The sequence below is a fragment of the Bombus vancouverensis genome, chromosome 17, assembly GCF_051014615.1.
Source record: "Bombus vancouverensis nearcticus chromosome 17, iyBomVanc1_principal, whole genome shotgun sequence".
Taxonomy (NCBI): Eukaryota; Metazoa; Arthropoda; class Insecta; order Hymenoptera; family Apidae; genus Bombus; species Bombus vancouverensis.
In genome coordinates, this window is record NC_134927.1 from 5332604 (window position 1) to 5352034 (window position 19431).

At 38.1% G+C, this 19431-nt stretch overlaps 2 protein-coding genes across 2 annotated transcripts in view; one reads left to right on the forward strand and one right to left on the reverse strand.

Annotated features, from left to right (window-relative positions):
* LOC143303912 (uncharacterized) overlaps nt 1-9497 on the reverse strand; it is a 28251-nt gene extending 18754 nt beyond the window's left edge. Inside the window, exons 1-2 of the mRNA XM_076626095.1 lie at nt 9385-9497; nt 9147-9242 (exon numbers count right to left, since the gene is read on the reverse strand). Coding sequence (XP_076482210.1) covers nt 9147-9242; nt 9385-9417 — 129 coding nt within the window. The 5' untranslated portion in view covers nt 9418-9497. The remainder of the gene's footprint in view (nt 1-9146; nt 9243-9384) is intronic.
* Nrx-1 (neurexin 1) overlaps nt 1-19431 on the forward strand; it is a 600022-nt gene that overhangs the window by 306818 nt on the left and 273773 nt on the right. The window contains exon 8 of the mRNA XM_033349833.2: nt 16626-16652. Coding sequence (XP_033205724.2) covers nt 16626-16652 — 27 coding nt within the window. The remainder of the gene's footprint in view (nt 1-16625; nt 16653-19431) is intronic.

Below are 19431 nucleotides of genomic sequence, written 5' to 3' on the forward strand. Positions count from 1 at the left end.
CGCTATCGCCGATACAAGATAACAGATAGCCGCAGAGAAATGTGTACTCTCGTTTCTCGTGCGATCGCGCGCGATAAGCGCAACAATATTAATCGCGCACCCGTTTTCAGTAAACTACTCGTGCACAGACTTTCGAAACGTGTTTGTGTTTGTCGTTGGATCGCCAGAAGATCTTTTAAGGATGAAAATTTACCACAAGCACATATAGAAATTACATTATCGAACATAAATCTGTACGTTACGATGTTCGATTAGGTCATTTGAGCCCGAGGTGTACGATTTTTACGAAAGTCCTACAGCGATCAAATAAACGTTACATTCGACTGTAATTTGCAGAAATAGAACGCTTCGTGAAAAATATGAAGGGAGAATGATAAAGAAATATCTCGGTCATGTCGGTTCGGTGCGAAATGTTTCTACGTCAATACGAGCCGGTCGTGTCGGTCCTAATCATACGAAAGATACAAAACCAACCAGCGATCAAAGAAACGTTACTTTCGACTCTAATAAATCGAAATAGCACGGTTTATGTAAAAATACCGCTACTTTGTAACGTTAATTAACGAGAAGGTTAAAGAAAAGTCTCAGTCATGTCGGTTCGGCGCGAAATGTTTCTCAATACGACCCGGTCGTGTCGGTCCTAATCATACGAATGATACAAAACCAACCAGCGATCAAAGAAACGTTACTTTCGACTTTAATGAGTCGAAATAGCACGATTTATGTAAAAGTACCGCTACTTTGTAACGTTAATTAACGAGAAGGTTAAAGAAAAGTCTCGGTCATGTCGGTTCGGTGCGACATGTTTCCAAATCCCTACGATCCGGTCATTTCAGCCCTATACGATTGATTCAAAACCATCAAGCGATCAAATAATCCCTACATTCGACTCGCACTATTTCGTTTCTATATTTCAATCGTCGAGGATGTCTTCGCGATACGTCAACGCGTCTGTTCGTACTCGCGCGTCATGTACACGTTCGATCATCGTGTTCGTGCTAACAGTATTCAACTATTCGCGATGTACGTATCTTTAGTAATCAAATTCTGCAAATGAGGAGGAATTGACAACGTAGAAGTATAAATTTTCCATTCAAATGTAAACCTGCGTACGTTACATGGAACAATGGTCGAAAAGTAAGGAATTAATTTATGGTATACATTTCGAAATGAATTATTTATTAATAATTAATTAATAGAAATTTAAAAAATTGCAGGTTTGCATTTCCTTCGACGTTCGCTCCACTTCTTAATCAATTTTTACCTAAACATCTGGTCGCGTTCTACCATCGTATTGCAACACCCACAAAGATATAAACAACGTGGAAAACAAATACGCGCTCAAAGAACAAATTTCCACGGCACCGCAAACTATCTGTCGGGCAGACCAACATGGCCGGAAGCAACGGCAAGAAACTTGGAACTTGACGGGCAAAGTTTGACAGTTTCAATCTAACCGGTCGGCCTGTGAATATACGCAGGCAAGTTCACCTTCCTTGATAACTAGTTCGCCGCTTCCTGTTCGCCGACGTCCTCCGCCTCCGACGTCCTTCCCATTACGGAGGTGGCGAGAATCGTGCGCCGCGAATATCGTTGCGATATTCCTATTGCTCAGCTCTCGTGGACGTGGAAACGCGCGAAACGTCGAACAAACCAAAGACCAAAGACGCAACGCACGAGTTCCGCCACGTGTCTCGCTTTTCTGTCAGACGTTCGCAACGTGCAAAACGATACGATACGAAATTATTTGCAGGCTGCGCGTGTTACATCTATTGCGTTGGCAACTAAGTGATTGCGGGTTTTGTCGATACCACCTAATGACAAAATCCGCAATCACTTAGTTGCCAACCGAATACATCCATAGCTATAGCTATCACGTACACTGGTCACTCGATGGTGAAATATTTTTCCAGCTAATTTGCAGATGGGAAAAGAAGATATATCGACGATTTGTACGTAGTAACTCGCGAAAATATCCGCACGCTTGTTCAAATTTTCTACGATCCATCTGAAAATTTCGTTATGCTGTAAGGAGTGTCGTGATCATGTTAGAAAAGTTTGGAGCAAGTATGATCGTAGGAACTTGGATATATTTATTGCAAACTCGTATTATGGTAATCAACGTAGCAGATATTAATAGCAATTTACTTTCTTCCCATAAATTCTATTTTAAATTTCATTGTAAGGTACTCGCAAGTAACTCACAGTTTATTTTGCGTCATAATTCACCTACTTTGCTGAAATTTAATTTATTAGCAATATCAGAGAATAATATATGCGCTTTATTAATATCTGCTGGTATTAAAATAGTTAAGTAGAATTAACTTGTTAATAAAATAACCGCGAGGTTGAAATTCCGCAGGTGCACCGCACCAAGTTGACGCGTAATTATACGATAAATTTCTACTAAACAATGAGGCGAAATTATTGGATAAAAGATTATTCGCGCCACTTTGCCAGTTTTTCATTTGGCCATTTGAAACTTCGAAGCACCCTAACCTTTGGAAACTTCGACTTTTATTTTTAAGGCAGATTCTGCATAAAATGCGAACAGACAGACTGATGGGATAGTTTGCTTTTTGTGTACCATTGTATATTTACGATATATTCTCGTATTTCGCGTTTCTCGTAACTTTTTCATATTTCAACCAAGCATTTAGAGTAAGTTACCACCGAGTATATCTTTCTGTTTGAAGATTCACGCTATTTACCATTTATTAGTCCAAACGTCGTAAATGGAACTGAAGAATTTTTCTCTATCGTAATGGTAACACGAGATTCCATAATTTTAACCCTACGAAGATTTGTTTAAAGATTCACGCTATTTACCATTTATTAGTCCAAACGTCGTAAATGGAACTGAAGAATTTTTCTCTATCGTAATGGTAACACGAGATTCCATAATTTTAATCCTACGAAAATTTGTTTAAAGATTCAGGCCATTTTCTAATTTTTAGTCGAAAGGTCATTAATGAAACTGAAGAACTTTTTTCTATCCTAATGGTGACATGAGATTCCATAATTTCAACCCTACGAAGATGGAGCTTTTCTTTAGCTTGCAAGACGAAATAAATTTTCACTAATTATCATCACGTAGTAGAAACGTACAGTTTCGCGAAGAAGGCACGATGCAAACTCAAATAAAACTCGAATATCTTCTTCATTTAATTAATGACAATGAAATTCTATATTTTCATCGAGATACCCGAGCAAACGAAACCTACGCAGAGATTCGTTTGGACCATCAAATATTGCAACAAGTACCTCACTTCGTATCTTTTATATTTCCCTGTGTTACGTATATTTCGTGTATTTTGCACGAACATATTGTTAAATACGATAGAAAATTATCGACACTGATATTAAACAAATTATTAAATATATTTCCATAAAGGCACAAAAATTCGCAGTCCGCTATAAAATTATAAATTTTGCCTAAACAAATTAAAATTCTCAGTCCACTATAAAAGTATAAATTTTGCCTAAACAAATTAAAATTCTCAGTCCCCTATAAAAGTATAAATTTTGCCTAAACAAATTAAAATTCTCAGTCCCCTATAAAAGTATAAATTTTGCCTAAACAAATTAAAATTCTCAGTCCACTATAAAAGTATAAATTTTGCCTAAACAAATTAAAATTCTCAGTCCACTATAAAAGTATAAATTTTTCCTAAACAAATTAAAATTCTCAGTCCACTATAAAAGTATAAATTTTGCCTAAACAAATTAAAATTCTCAGTCCCCTATAAAAGTATAAATTTTGCCTAAACAAATTAAAATTCTCAGTCCACTATAAAAGTATAAATTTTGCCTAAACAAATTAAAATTCTCAGTCCACTATAAAAGTATAAATTTTGCCTAAACAAATTAAAATTCTCAGTCCACTATAAAATTATAAATTTTGCCTAAACAAATTAAAATTCTTAGTCCACTATAAAATTATAAATTTTGCCTAAACAAATTAAAATTCTCAGTCCACTATAAAAGTATAAATTTTGCCTAAACAAATTAAAATTCTCAGTCCACTATAAAAGTATAAATTTTGCCTAAACAAATTAAAATTCGTAAATTCCGCGTAACAAACTTAAATAACAAACTTAATTCAAACTTCGCCCCGTTGCAAAAAAAAAAAAAAGAAAAAAGAAAAGAAGAGAAAGATACAATTGCGAAATCTCATGGTCAGAGTATCAGAACCAAAGTGTTCTCTCTGAATTCGCAAGCTCCTCGTCATCCGTGAACATTTTCCTCCACTTTCCCACATCATCGAACAGTCCTGTCTCGTCGAATACCTCGTTTCCCCCATTACGAATATTTCCGACGGAATTATGGAATACGCGGCATTCTCGTCGATTGGCAGTCGAGCTTTCGATCAAAGAGACCGGCATACCTTTGGTCCGGGTATGTCAATAACGGGCCGACGTCTTTCGCACCATCTGCTCGCTAGTCGTTCCTTTATGATTGATGAAGCAACCAGCCTGACGTGGACCGATTATATCGCGAGTAACGTGTGCCGTGTGCTACAATAGACGCAGATATCGTACGACGTATGCAAAGAGGGCGATCTTCTTCGTTGGCGCGTGTTTAATTGCTCAATGACGCTTGTTAAGCTTTTCGTCTGTGACGTACGATATTAATTATCAGCTCAGAATATGCGGTTCGTTGAAAATAATTAAAAATATTCTCAGGTTTAGTGTGTAACAAAAAAAATTGATCCGAAATTCCAAGTTACGTTGTATAGTAAATTCTACCGAATGTCCAAATCGGACAAATTGTGAATGTGAACAACTAAATAAAAAAAAAAAAAAAAAACGTATAGCAGGACACGTAACGGAATTTCCTCGTTCCACGGAATTTCCACGTAATTGCTCATTGCCATGTAAATGATAGCGTTGAACATGTACAGTGGAAAACATGGAACAAATTTTTGAATACGTCCGATCGTCCAATAATCATCGGCTAATGGGCAAATTGCGGATTTTTATGCGCTCGCGGGAAGCTTCAAGACGCAAAAGTGCAGAAAATGAAAAAGATATCCAAAGTGCAGTACGTGCAACGTGAAACGAGTCTTTGCCCAGGGCCTACTGTTACAATTAAACTAATTAGCAAATACCAATTTGCATAAATATTCGCTGCCTGTTGGACAATTGTACAAAGCTTCATCGAAATCGACGGTCATCTGACTACTCGTCGTTTGCTGTAAACTCGAGCCGCCCGTCACTCGCTCCACGCGAGTTTTTCCATCGTCGAACGCTCGATTTGAAAAGTTAACTGCGATAAGAGAGACGCGCGTTGCTTTTCCAGAGCCGAGCCAGTTGCTCGGCTTCGTCGAATGGCTTAAAGAAATCGTTGCCACCGTGTAGACGTTTGAACGTTATTCCTGCTATTTCCTAGCCGCTTTTCAGCTGTGTCGTTTCCGGCCTCGCGAGACCCGCTTTAAGCTCGACGAACGACGAAACGATTAAAGAAGGCGGAAGGATTAAAAGACGAAACGCTGTATCGGCGTGTAAAAGTCTCGTCTGAGCGACTGCAAGGAATCTCGTTGCTGGAATTCTCGAAGGAGAATCGCCGTTTCAAAGAGACGCCGAGAATTATCGACAGCTGCGTGGAAAACGTAAATGTTCGAACAATGTTTCGATTATCACTTTGTCGGAAGATTTCAAAAAATCGCCCCATCGGTAGCCAAGTTACCAAGTTCGATTAGTGAAATTAGGAAAATATTTATCTTCGATCGCTTTGTATTTTTCATCTTCTCTGTGAACTTCTTCGTCGTTGATTCGATGCTACAATTTTTACAAAACGTCTCCACGTAAAACGTAAAACACGGCGAATTAAAAATGCGTTCGTTTTAGATACTTCGCGTGTTTGCTCGTTATCATCGCTAGAAATATAAGGAAGATACGAAGAAATATAAAATACAAAGAAATATAAAATACAAAGAAAATGTGTACTTTGTTGGTCTTTTTCAATCGGATAATAGCAATACAATTGGAAAATCTACAGCAATAACACGGATATTCTGCTATTTCGTGTTTTATTCGCATTTGTTGCTCATCTGTTGCATTAAACAGTTTACGTACACAGTGGATGGAAAATACGAAGAAAGAAGAAATCCAAGTATCGTTCCTTATCTTCGTGGAATTCTGTTTGAATCTATTTCGCACTATGGTCGGTTCATTTTTCAGAATATTAGTTACGATAGTCCAGTGTGAATTATAAATTCTTGTAAAACTGGGTCGATCGGGTTTACGTGTTCACGCGTTTTTCAGATACGACGCCACGGCACGTAGAAAAAGAAGAGTTTTATGGAAATTGGAAAAAATGTATTCCATCGGTAAGTCAATAAGGAAAATACAAGGACAGAAGAGAATATTAACGAGATTCATCTTAATTCATAATGTTATTACCACTGCCAGAAGAATTATTTTCCAGCGTAACATCCGCGACAATCATCTGGAACGTACCTCGTTATCACGTCCGTATCGTAATAATCGAGAAATTAGAATTGTAAACGACGTAAGATAAAAAGCGATTTTTTACGGAGAGAAAATGTAAATTCCGCGCAGAGTATGGAAAAAGATAGAAGCGTCGAGCTGATTTATTTTAGCTTTGGAGACTGTCGTATGATAAACCTACGTGATAATCCTAAATGCCAATCATACTGTGGCTAAAAAAAAACCAACACAGTACGATAGATGTGTAATTAAATAAATTTAAAATTAACAAATCCAATGTAGGAATTAATTAATTAAAAAAAAAATAGAAAACGTTCATTTCTAACTATTTTATAGTGCGTGGAGTACATCGTTGCGGATAATTGCAAATTAGAAAGAAAATTGTCGAATAACAGAGAATTACAGGGAAGAAATATTAGCGAGAAACAAAGTGCCTGAATATTAATCAAATTAATTAAATATTCCTTCTTCTCGTAAGAATCTATTTTAATGATAAAGTATCTCGTTGCAGCAGTATTTTGCAATTTTTCAAATTGAAAAAGGATTAAAAGAATGTAAGTTTACTCGGTTTGATCGTGACGCCTAATTAAGTTACAAGCATTATATTATGAAAGTTCATTTCGTTCAACTTCGTTCCCTAACTAACAAACTAAATTATTCAAACTTGATTTCCTCGATAAATTCGTATCCTTTGCTCGTTCTTTCTGCAAGTCCGTAAAGGTAAAAGTCCACAGAATGCAAGTATGCAAATACTAAAAATAATCTTCATTTTTGCTTCTTAAGTCGTTTAATTTTTAATGTTTCGACCTCCCACTTATACCGAGCTCGTCACATCAGTTTTTCCCTTTCCACGCTTCTCCGACCTTCCAATTCCAATACCCTCGTCGCACTGTTAATCCCTTGATCGCTAGCACTTTCTGTAAGTCCAAAGTAAAACCGCGGCTCTACCATCATTAATCCCCTCGCGAATACCATTAAATCCTCGAGAATATCTTGGCCACGGTTGAACGATATTGCAGCGCGAGAAATTCGTCGACCAATTTCCACCTTTGCCAAAAGACAAACACGAGCTCAATTTCACCAGACGTTTCCACCATCCTCTTGCTGGTTCGTTTGCCGAACGCGTGTACGCGCATTACAACCACCGCAATTTCTTTGTGCCACGTATCGATAAGCTGGTCCTTTTCCGCGCCAGGCAAGCAAACTTGTACAGTTTATTCTACAGGGTGTCTCAGGCAACTGGGTAACGTTCTCTGCGTGTTTCATGGAACATAATGGCTGTAAAACGTTCGTATTTATCACAGCATTCGCGTGTTAATTCATTAATTAACAGTTGTCTGTTGCTCTTTGAAAACTTTAGCTTTTACTTTTGAAAGGTAAACGACGACGAGTATACTCGTCGAGAACAGCTAACTGGTTAACAATGGATACCTAGGTGACGTCGAATGTGTCTGTGACTTACTCTCCGCGCCATCCATCTTCTACGTTTCGACGTTTTGGCGCCGATAGTTTCGTCATTATTAACGCTATCTGATTGTAATTCGGATAATTCGACCACCCTATATGCATATGGCTTTGGCACTTGGCGCGACGTACAGGCGGTCTCGTGAGGAAAAATCTCTGGAATCTTAGCCGTCGATCGCGTGTGTACGCCCCAGGTGGCTGCAGCTTCCGGCGTGAACGCTAATGCAAGTCACAGCGCGTGCGACGAAGAGGGCAAAGAGATTGGATGTCTAGACACCCCCACCATCGCGCAGGTGAATTCTAGACAAACTGTACTCGTTAAAGGTGAGAACAGTACTCGGAGGGTGTGCGCAGGGTGGAGTAGGTGCACGCGTGTCACTCGCAGGCCAAGCGAAAACTACGTCTCGTTTGCAGAGGTTTGAGGAGTTGGCATTGAATGGGAATGAGTAGGGTTGTTGCTTGCTCTGGTTATACGTTTATATATGTGTGTGTGTGTGTGTGATATACAGTTATTAAATATGTAATTGGCATTGTGCGTGTAATATTTGCGAGATTATTGAGCGATTGGTTGAGTAGTGAAACAGGAATGGCGTGTGTGACAGATGTTTGGACGTGTTTGATAGCAGTTTAGCTTGTGGAAGGTTGAAATTGTAACTGCGTTGAAAGAAATTAGAAGGACCAAGGTACATTGAGTAAGATGTGTGCATTGTAGTTAATTGTTAGAAAAATACAGTGAGATAAGCTCATTCCTTTAACGAGTTTCTAATAGGATTGATCCTATCAGGACATGTGATCCTATCGGACAATTATCGGAATAAATTCATATCGGACGAATATTTCATCTGTGGAATAATTAAAACTGTTATCCGTAGCAAATTATTTTCTACATTCGTTCGAATAATAATTCCAGAATTATTGAGATAATAATACGAACTATTGATTGTTCCCGATCAATTTTGTATAAGTTTGTACAGATACTATTTTTACTTTAATTTACCACGTGAACAATTTGGAACGATAAATTTTCTAATCTGGCATTTGAAAAAAGTTAATTATAAAAGCCAATATTACAACTGGGCAATGAACATTGAAAATATATCTCACGTTCGGTACCATGTCCATTCTCGATGTAACATATAAATATTTGAATATTATACGTCATTTTCATTTCGATTACATTTTTGTTCGGGTAAATTCCACAAAATTTGATTTTTTATTTTTACTCGTTACCTGATATTCCAATCGAATCACTGGTTCGCACAGCAACGTTGTCGGTCGAGTAACACAGCTGCGCTCGTTCGCTGGAAACGCCACGAATCTCCGCATCTGTGGAAAGAAAGCAGTTGGATCTACACCAATCGTCAAACTTATTAACATCCTGTCGCAAATCAGACGCATCGCGACATTTAATTTCAAGAGATAATTGAAGATGATCCCTAGAAACTGTCAGCGTTTAAAAACCACCTACTTCTCGTCTGAATTTGTCCAGTGCAAACGCCATACTTAAACCATCGTTATTTCTACAACTCTTAAAACTCTTCTTATCTGGCAATCTCTCAGCGCCGGGATTCTGTTCGCGAGCTAAAAACCGCGACTACGACCTCCGTACCGTAAAGAGTACGTATATCAGTGTTTTTCCGTGTGAAACGATTGCTGCAGCGTTGAAGCCGCGCTTTCCTCTCGTCCGCGTCTCCGTATCTCCCGTGTCAACCATTTTTCACCTTCTTACATAATTACTCGAACGAGAAAAATCTGCGCTCGTTCTATCGCGCGCGCGTTACGTAAGAGGCGTCGCTCTATTTCGTTGCTTCGTTGGATGGATTTTGCCTCGAGGGAGGAAAACTGGCCGAAGATGGCACAGTTCGATACGATATTGCCAGGTATTCCGTGAGTTTGCCGCGTCGCGACGACGAAGGATACGTATCGATGCATAAGTTGAAGCCGAGTTGCTGCACGTTGATTTATAGTTGGCCGAGCGCGCACCACGGCCACACACGCTACCGAAATATCCCTTTTCCGGTCTCTTTCTGGATGGATGTGTCACCAGGCGTGCGGCTCTCAGCCATTGCTTCCGGTCGTCGCGCTTCTCCTCGGGCATAAAGAAGCTGCGGGGAGCGAGATGCGACGATAACTGTGGCTCTCGAGGCCGACAGAGACGCGCACACAGAGATTGCCACTCGGGCCGGAATATACATTGCGAATGTATATGCCGGACCAATGACACGCGAGAGATCGCGCAATCTGTCTTTTCGAGGCGCGGCTTTAACTTGTAACTTGGGTATCAGGGGATGTTCGGGCTGCAGCATCTGTTCGCTTCAGCCACCTCAAGGTTAGCTTTCGGATGGCGGATTTGAAGGAAGTTTGGTTTATTGAGTGGAGAGGCGGCGGTCTACGACATGCGACGTTTCGGCCGTTTTCTAAAGGACACGTCTTTCCTACCAGCGGACTACGAATTCGTACGCTTTTGTGGCACATGCGAAAAGTAGGAAAATGTGTGGCAGATGTAGGTAGCGTGGAAAATATACAGATTGTCCGCGACATGATACTTGTTACGGTGTTTGCAGCAGGCAAATATTTATTCGAATATTTTTATCCCTATTTTTGGGTCTATTTTCGCATATTTTTCATCATAAATATTTGAATTTGTAGAAAGGCAGTCTGAGTATGACGCGTTGCTATTAACCAGTCGATAGTAATCGGTATATAATCAGTTAAGCAGTTAGCTGCTGAGTCGTCTTTGAAAAGCGCGTGACAAAAAGTAAGCGATGACGAGTTTACTCGTCAGACACAGAGTATACGTGGCTATTGCAATATAAAATTAAGTTGCAAGGAAACTACTGTTACCGACAGGGCTCGTCGAAACACAAAATAGTGTCGTCTCTTCGTGACGAGTATACTCGTCAAACACAGAATATGCGTGGCTGTTGCAATATAAAATTAAGTTGTAACGAAACTACTGTTTCGTTTTTTAATTTGATTACCGACAGAGCTCGTCGTAATACAAAGTAGACTCGTTTCTTCGTGACGAGTATACTCGTCAAACACAGAATATGCGTGACTTTAGTAATATAAAATTAAGTTGTAACGAAACTACTGTTTCGTTTTTTAATTTTGTTATCGACAGGGCTCGTTGTAACAAAATAGAGTCATCTCTTCGTGACGAGTATACTCGTCAAACACAGAGTATGCGTGGCTGTTGCAATATAAAATTAAGTTGCAAGGAAACTACTGTTACCGACAGGGCTCGTCAAAACACAAAATAGTGTCGTCTCTTCGTGACGAGTATACTCGTCAAACACAGAGTATGCGTGGCTGTTGCAATATAAAATTAAGTTGCAAGGAAACTACTGTTACCGACAGGGCTCGTAAAAACACAAAATAGTGTCGTCTCTTCGTGACGAGTATACTCGTCAAAAACAGCTAACTAGTTAACGTATAGTTAACTATACGACGAATATGAATAATTATAGTTAAATGAAGACCGAAATGAAGTAAATGTGTATACGTGTAATGTTTTTACAAACTAACACACGTTTTTTTGCAACTATTGCATCGTTATAAATAATGAAATTGATTACGTTGCTGCGCGCAGATTAGTCTCTGTATGAACTATAATTACATAGCAATAATACGGCAGATAATATGTATATCTCTCTCGTCTCTGTCATTAGTGATTAATTATGTATATTCGACATTAAAACGTAAATGAATGTGCGATTATACCGCAGGATAATAATTCTAAATGTAATTAATTAACGGTATTAGTACACGATCAACGGGGCTTATCGCGTCAGTTAATGATATTTGATAAATCAGTATCGAACGTCACGTAAACCATTAAACACTATATTCGGAATCGATAAATTTATTAAAAATAAGCAATGTTAAAAGTGAATTGGAGATCTGGCTACGTTAGAAAATTGAAGATAAATCGTAATTAAACAATAGTAATTAAATAACCGAGTATAAAAGACAGCTGTAACGTCGATGATTTAAAAATTGCTCAATTCTTATTACATTAAACCCTTAGCTTTTTAACTGTCACGTGCTAACGTATATAGTTTAGTTCTGCTACGACGTGGAATATTTTTCACGCTTTTATCATACTTGTTTTATAGTGCTTTCTCATGCTGTGCATGTACTTTTAAGATACAACAAGCTTCCATGTTCTAAAATATAAGATACAGTACAGTAACGTTAGTACAACAACGTCGTGTTCTTAGTCGCGTTATTAAATATTATTATTATTATTTAATTATTAATTATTATCATCATTATTATATTAACTTGCAATAAATTACTTTGCACCAGAGTTACTGTACAGCATTTTGTTCAAATTATTTCGAATAAATATCTAAGGTAATTAACGGAATGAATTGATATCAGTGGACATAGCGAAAATAATTTTTCCATGGAATAATTACTTGTTATCCGTAACAAATTATTTTCTATATTCGTTCGAATAAGAGTCGCAGAATTATTGGAATAATAATACGAGTAATTGTTTGCTTCCACTTAATTTTCTACAAATATATACCGATACAGTTCCGAGTATTAATTTATCAGATGAATAATTCACCGAGCAATGGTAAACTTTCTAATCTGGCATTTGCAAAAAGTTAATTATAAAAGCCAATATCGCAACAACTGGACAACGACACTTGAAAATACATACCTCGCATACGATGTAACACAGAAATACTTATCCATAGTGTATCACTTTATTCGAACGAGTTATGCGATTAAATTTCTCTTCAACTAAATTCTTATTCCAGTAAATACTCATCAAATAATAATCGATCGGATATTTATCCATCGATGGTGAACAAAAATTCGATTCTTTATTTCTATTCGTTGTTTGTTCCAATTTAATTTTAATACGTAGCGTACATGTTTATACTTAGTTTATCTCATGTTCCTTTCTATTCCAATCTTTGAACTCGTCGCGCAAATTATCGAATTATCGATGTTTAAAGCCACAGGGTTCTCCTTTAAACGCCCTGTACAATTCCTTACAAGCGAACAATTATATTCATAGGTCTGACTGACTTTCAATAAACGGATTACTCGCTGCACCTTAACGCGATAGTTTCCCGAAATAAGAAAAATTTCCAACAACTTTAACAAGCCCTCGCGTACATGCACACGCCTCACAGAGCTTGATTCGCCAGTTATGACGTAACTACCGCCACGACCAGGCAACTTGGTAAGTCCATTGTTCGCCTCTGATCGGTTATCCGCTTCGCTGGCGGCCGATTAAATTCGCTGATCAACTCGCGACGATAAAGTTCGGTCAAGTTCATTACGTTTCGGAGAAAGGACTTTCATTAAAACGAGGAAAGCCAGCGGTATTCGAGCAACGCTTGCAACCAGCAACCATTGTTATTACCGCGATGCTACTTTTCCTTTAATCCGCTCGATTTTTATTTCGCCCCATTGCGATCGACCAGGCGACAGAAAAACAGGGTATCTCGTTCCCAAGTTTTAATATCGCATCTTGGATTTTTAATATCCGATCGTTTTAACTGTGTAACGAGATAGCGAATGGTCGTTTCATTGAGAAAGTTGTATTGCATCTGGTCGTGTTTCTTCGATTTCTATGTGTCAGTCTTTCGTTTAATAAACAATTTTCTCCTACTTTGTCTCGGCTCGCGATTCTTTACAGACAGAAATCAGGAATTCGAAATGAATTTTTATTCCCGCGAAGAGTCTTTCGAACAGCTGATCGTATCGCGTAGCGAAGTTTCCGGTGAACTTTTCAGCATTTTTCCACGCTCTTCGAGAGCTTGCAATGGTAAAACAATTAGGCGTCGATATGAACGAGCTTGCTTGCTTGTACACGGGAAATAGAAAAATTGCAAGGGGAATGAAAAATATCTGGTTAACGCAGACTCTTGAACTCGCCACGCAACAAATGTAATTTTCTAATTTCCCGTTTGCGCTGGTATTTTGGTGCAGATGAAATGTGTAAGAAGAAGCACGAGGGGGTGAAATTTCTTTAGTTTAAACAGGGAGGAAAAAGCAGGGGAACGAGAACGAAAATAGTGAAACGAGCTTCCCATTTTCTCTAGCTCTTTCGATTAAGAATAAAGTCATTTACTCGCAGCAATAAGATATGTTAAAGGAGGGAAAGCAGAAGGTGGAGAGAAACGCGTCTAGTTATTTTTAATGGCCTATGTTCCCCTTGATTTATTCTCCGGATGGCGGATCTGGACGTTAATTAACATTTAACGAAACAGTTTTCTGCAATGTAAAATGCTCCCTCGGCCTTGACCCAACAGATTTCGCTCGTTAAATTAAAATTCAACGAACTTGCCTCGGCTTAATTCTCCTTATTTGCGAGGAGCGCGAGAGTGAGAGTTGAAACTGAAACGAGGACAATTCGTTATACGAAGAAACGTCGGAAATTGGGTCGACTGGAGCCAATTTAATAAGATCGATACACGGTGAATCGCACGATCCTTGCATTTCTCTTTGATCAAACGCTTGTAGCGAATTCAATTTCATGGCTGATCGTACGCAACGCGTAAAATACTGTGCGTAAAATCACACCCTCGATCACACCTTTGAATTCTTTTACACTGCCAGACGATCCGTGCAACGTAAGAATATTAATCGTTTCGCCATTGAAATGAAAACTGTCTCATTTTTTGGAACCATGTACAGTTCATTTACATTTATTAATATCTACTACTACTATTATTATTATCAATTCTATGTCTATGAAGAAGACCATTTAACAAATAACGACAGAAGAAAATGACAAAATCTACGCGTACTGAATCGCAGCTGCTTGGTCGCTGCTGTGCAAAGCCTTCGATTACGTGTCAACATTTACGAAACTAAGCTTGTACAACGTTTTTCTTATCTCCACTCGTACGGTACCCTGACACCGTTTTCCTAAGAAGAACTGGGACACCGTGTATCTTTTAAGCAACTGCCTCAAACCGTACTGTTCCTATATTCGCATCTAATTCCGGCCGACCTAGAGAGTCTGGCGTTTTAAAATCGACCCATCCCCTTTGCCAGACGAAAGTTACAAAACGGAGGATCGCGAGGAATTTAAAAGAGCGCGCCATTAGCACAAGCGTGCGAGCGACGACGCTCGAAGACAACTCAGCTCGGTTATCTAATTCCACGGTGGTGGTGTACACACAAGTTCGGTCGCTGTAACGTCGAGGAATACGTAAAACGGCCGATCTCTTTTTTTTTTCTTTTTCTTTTCTTTCTTTCGAGCATCGCGAAACTTCTTATGATAATCAGGACGAAAGTTTTTCGTAGCGAAGCTCCTGCAGGATGTTCGCCTAGCGACCAGCTCCTCGAAAAGCTTCCTTATTCCTTCGTCGTCGACGCTTCTGTCTGCAGACGACTTTTGAATTTCAATTCGCTCGCTGCCCTCTTTCCACTCGAGCTATGCAGCTTGTTTTTAAAAGATTAGGCGTACACGGATCTCCTTAATTAAAATGTTCTTCCGCAGTATCTATATATATATATACGAGACGAAGTTTGGCCGTTTTCTTCATTCCATCTTTGTATTTAATCATCGTTTCGTGACGATTTGCACGGCACGAGTTTACTCGTCCGATCAGGAAATTTACTTGCAAAATTCCTTTTCTTCTATTGTCAAACTTGCTCCAGTTACTTGAGAGAAGGAACTACTATTGGTAGTTTGTTATTTGTACTTGTAAAGTCTGAATAATAATATTCGTTCTGGTTGTACGAGAGATGACACTATGTTCGTCGAATCAGGAACATTTAAAGCTTCCGATATTTTCCATTCGACGGTTCAATTGAAAGACGCGAACGAACTCTGACAGAATTTATTAATTGTACGTGTTTGATAATACTATTATTCCAATATTATTAGAATTATTCCAAGTTGATGACTGAACACCACGTTAACGCTAGAACCATCGGTAGTTAGCACGAAGCTACTTGTACCAAAACCAGTGAAAATGGTCTTTAAAAAATAGGTAATAATAGAATATTTTTATATTTATTGATTTATTATTTTCTTACAGAAGCAATTTCATTTTATATAGTACATTTTTGCTAATATTAATCCATCTGCGACCATGATCGACCTAAACGAGGGTTGGCACATTCATAAAATTGTAGGACCAGTCGTTTTGACTGCTGTGGCGTTTCTAGCGTTAGCATCTAGCAATCCAGCGATCGATCCGGAATTTTCCTGATAACTGATATCGTCGTATCGAATGATACGCGGTAAAAATTTGAGAAACGCGTGGCAAGTTGTAGACAATGAGGAAATTGGTTAACTGGGGCCCGATAAACAGAGTGCAGGACTCCTGTACACTTTGACAAGTACCAGTCATTTTCACTGCTATTGGTATAAGTAGCCTTCATACAAAATTATTTTCAGTTCGAATACATAAAAAACAAAATATAATTCATTATATTATTCTTTCATTTATCGTTGCAAAAGTCGGAATTTGAAAATATAATTGTAAAACCAGTCGGTTTGACTGGTGTGGTAGTTCTAGTGTTAAACACTATTATTCCTACATTGTATCATATTTATGATATTATCAAGTCATTGGACTAGCCATAATCAAAAAGAGGCTTCCAGTGTGTGGGAATATTCGGTACGATGATCCGATCTCGAAGTTGGATATCCAATTATTTATCGCTGTGCTATTTCGCTTGGTATTCCAACGATTGATCGTTCCTTTCTGCTTTCTGTTTCAGATATCCTCCATCACCAGCTTCTGCAGGGTGAGTAGCTAGTCGTCTGCCGATTTATTGGATATTGATTCATTCGCGCTTTCTCTTAAGTACGGAGAGCAACGGCCTGCTCTTATTCGTTTCCTTCCTTTTTCTCTTTTCTTTTCTTTTTTTTTTTTTTTTTTCTTAATTTGTGTGCGGACTGTGTGCGAAGGTTGCTATTATATGAATAAGTGGCCATATAGAAAGTCGATTATAGAAACCACTTTTGACGATTGCGTGTTTCCTCGCTGATCCGAACTTGAACGAAAACTTGAAGCAATCTGTGCTACGAACATGTGATAAACGTTCACGTGAAACTTGATAATTGATATCCCTATTAATTCAGAATTGAAGAAATATCATTTCCATCAAACTAAAATCCATGTACGTTCTCTGCTATGTAATTTGTAGTAGCAAATAATAACATGCAGAGTAGAAATAATACAAATGTATAGTACATTTTCTATACAATCTGAGTGCCAGGTTTTTCATTACTTCGCTGCGTTTAGCAAATGAAGAAACCCATAAGCTAATGAAATTCAGGTATTTTTTCTATTTGCTTAACCGTCGGCACGCGGAAATCGGTAATCGTAGATGCGGAAGACGAGTGAGAGCGCCAAATAAAAGCTGGCGATCGATCGCAACCTCCAGTGTCTTGACATAAATTTCAAAATTAATCGACAGTTAAAAGCATCGGCTGCCCGTCGTTCGAAATATCGGTTTGACATATTTTCACTGAAAACGTCGATAAAGACAATACCTCGTACCTGCAGTCGGATCAGAGAACCTGGACGAGCCCATTAAATCGTTCGGTTTCCTTCGAGCAATAACCCTAAACGCGATCCTTGATCCCTTTCCTTAACAAGATTTCCCTCGTTCGATCAGGAAACGAAATGACCATCGTGTCCCTAGATAACATAAGTTATATATATATATATACACACACGTAAGTGGTGGATGGTATATACAGTATCGTGTGCATAAATATTTGGACACCCGGTGTATGTGGCTGTGGTAGCAACGAACGAAACATACGAGAGATTCAACTTTTACATTGGCAGTATTTAATTGTAATAATTGCTAGTTATATTTAATTGTGATAGTTAATAGCTGCACTTGTACAAATTTACTTATTTATTTATTTATTACACAGCAGGATTCATTTTTATAATAATTGTATAGAATATGTAATTAAGTAGTATAAATATAAATAACTATAAAGTATAAAAATATATAAAAAAATATAATTTTATAAAAATGTATATATTGGGTTGGCAACTAAATGATTGCGGCTTTTGTCATTGGATGGTATTGACAAAATCCGCAATCACTTAGTTGCCTTTTATTTTTATCTTTATTTTTTTATTTGGTAGACTATTTACAATCAATTCTCATTGAGAATTATAAGTAAATTCTTTTGGCGTGCTACTGTAACTTGGATTATAATAGTTTATACTATACTACACTAATATAGTTTAACAATATCCTAATATTATTATCATTAAGTTGCCAACGCAATATTGTCATGTCTCTTGCCATCTTTTGAATCTTCCATGGAATATCATCTGTTTAAACGCTTTAACAATATTATACTTCAATATTTGATTATATTGTACTAAATTATTTATTATTATTTGTCCCTACGATTACACTAATATAGTTTAACAATATCCTAGTATTATTATCATTAAGTTGCCAACCTAATTGTACATTTTGATCTGAAATATCGTTAAACTATTAGAAAAATGAATCGTCCTGTACAATTAGTCGAATCGTCCACGAACGAGGATGATACGACGATTGTGCGTGTACTTTACGAATTTAATATAATTCAGCGTCACTGTCAACTTGACAAAAGTTAGGGTAGAAGACAATGCTTGGCGAACACTCAGCGAGCGTTTATATCAAATATCGATAGCCTTTGAAATTCTCTGCTATATACAGTAGTTTTCGTGATAATATTCGACGATGTACAATGGACGCTGATAGTGACGAAATGATCAGATTAGTCGGAGAAAATGCACGGTTCGCTGGCCACGAAACTGCAACGGAGTCTGAATTCGCGATTCAAACGTTGCATTCGTATCACGAACTCTGACGAAACAATATCTTTATTGTATTTCGCTTGCTGCTTCACACATCTCCAACGACATAGATATACTTCGCCTACGGACAAAAGAAACGGCACTAGACAAATTAGAATTAGCAGGTTCGAAATGCTTTGGCAACTTTGTGCACGAGAACTCGACCACGATTCTTCAAAGATGAATTTGGAATATTTTCGAGAGCAACTTCGTACGTATACTTCCTCCAAGATAAATTTCAAATATTTGCCAGAAGAACGTCGTATGCAGAGGTATGTGTTATGAAACATAATTTGATCATCAAGTGGCACTGAGACCAAGCGACTCAACTCGAATCTAACTTAGATTATCGCAGTCAGACGTGGCTTAAGCGTTAATTTTGCGAGTTCAATAATATTTTTTTATTATTATTTAATTTGTACTTTACAATTTGTCCAGCTGGACCAGACGCGACTGAATAATCGAAAGTATACTTGACAAATTTTCAGTCTCGATTTTCCCAAAAATCTTGAGTGGTCCCACACAAAATTTGGTCCCACATTTTCTTATTTTTTCACAAGGACTCGCCTCGTGCCCGCTTGTGCGTGTTACTAGGCCGCATCCTGTTGCAAATTATTTATAACAATATCACAGGAATTGCATAAACCGACATACGCGTTGCTTCGTCTACTTCACAGCACAAGCCAACCTACGTTCCCTGGACA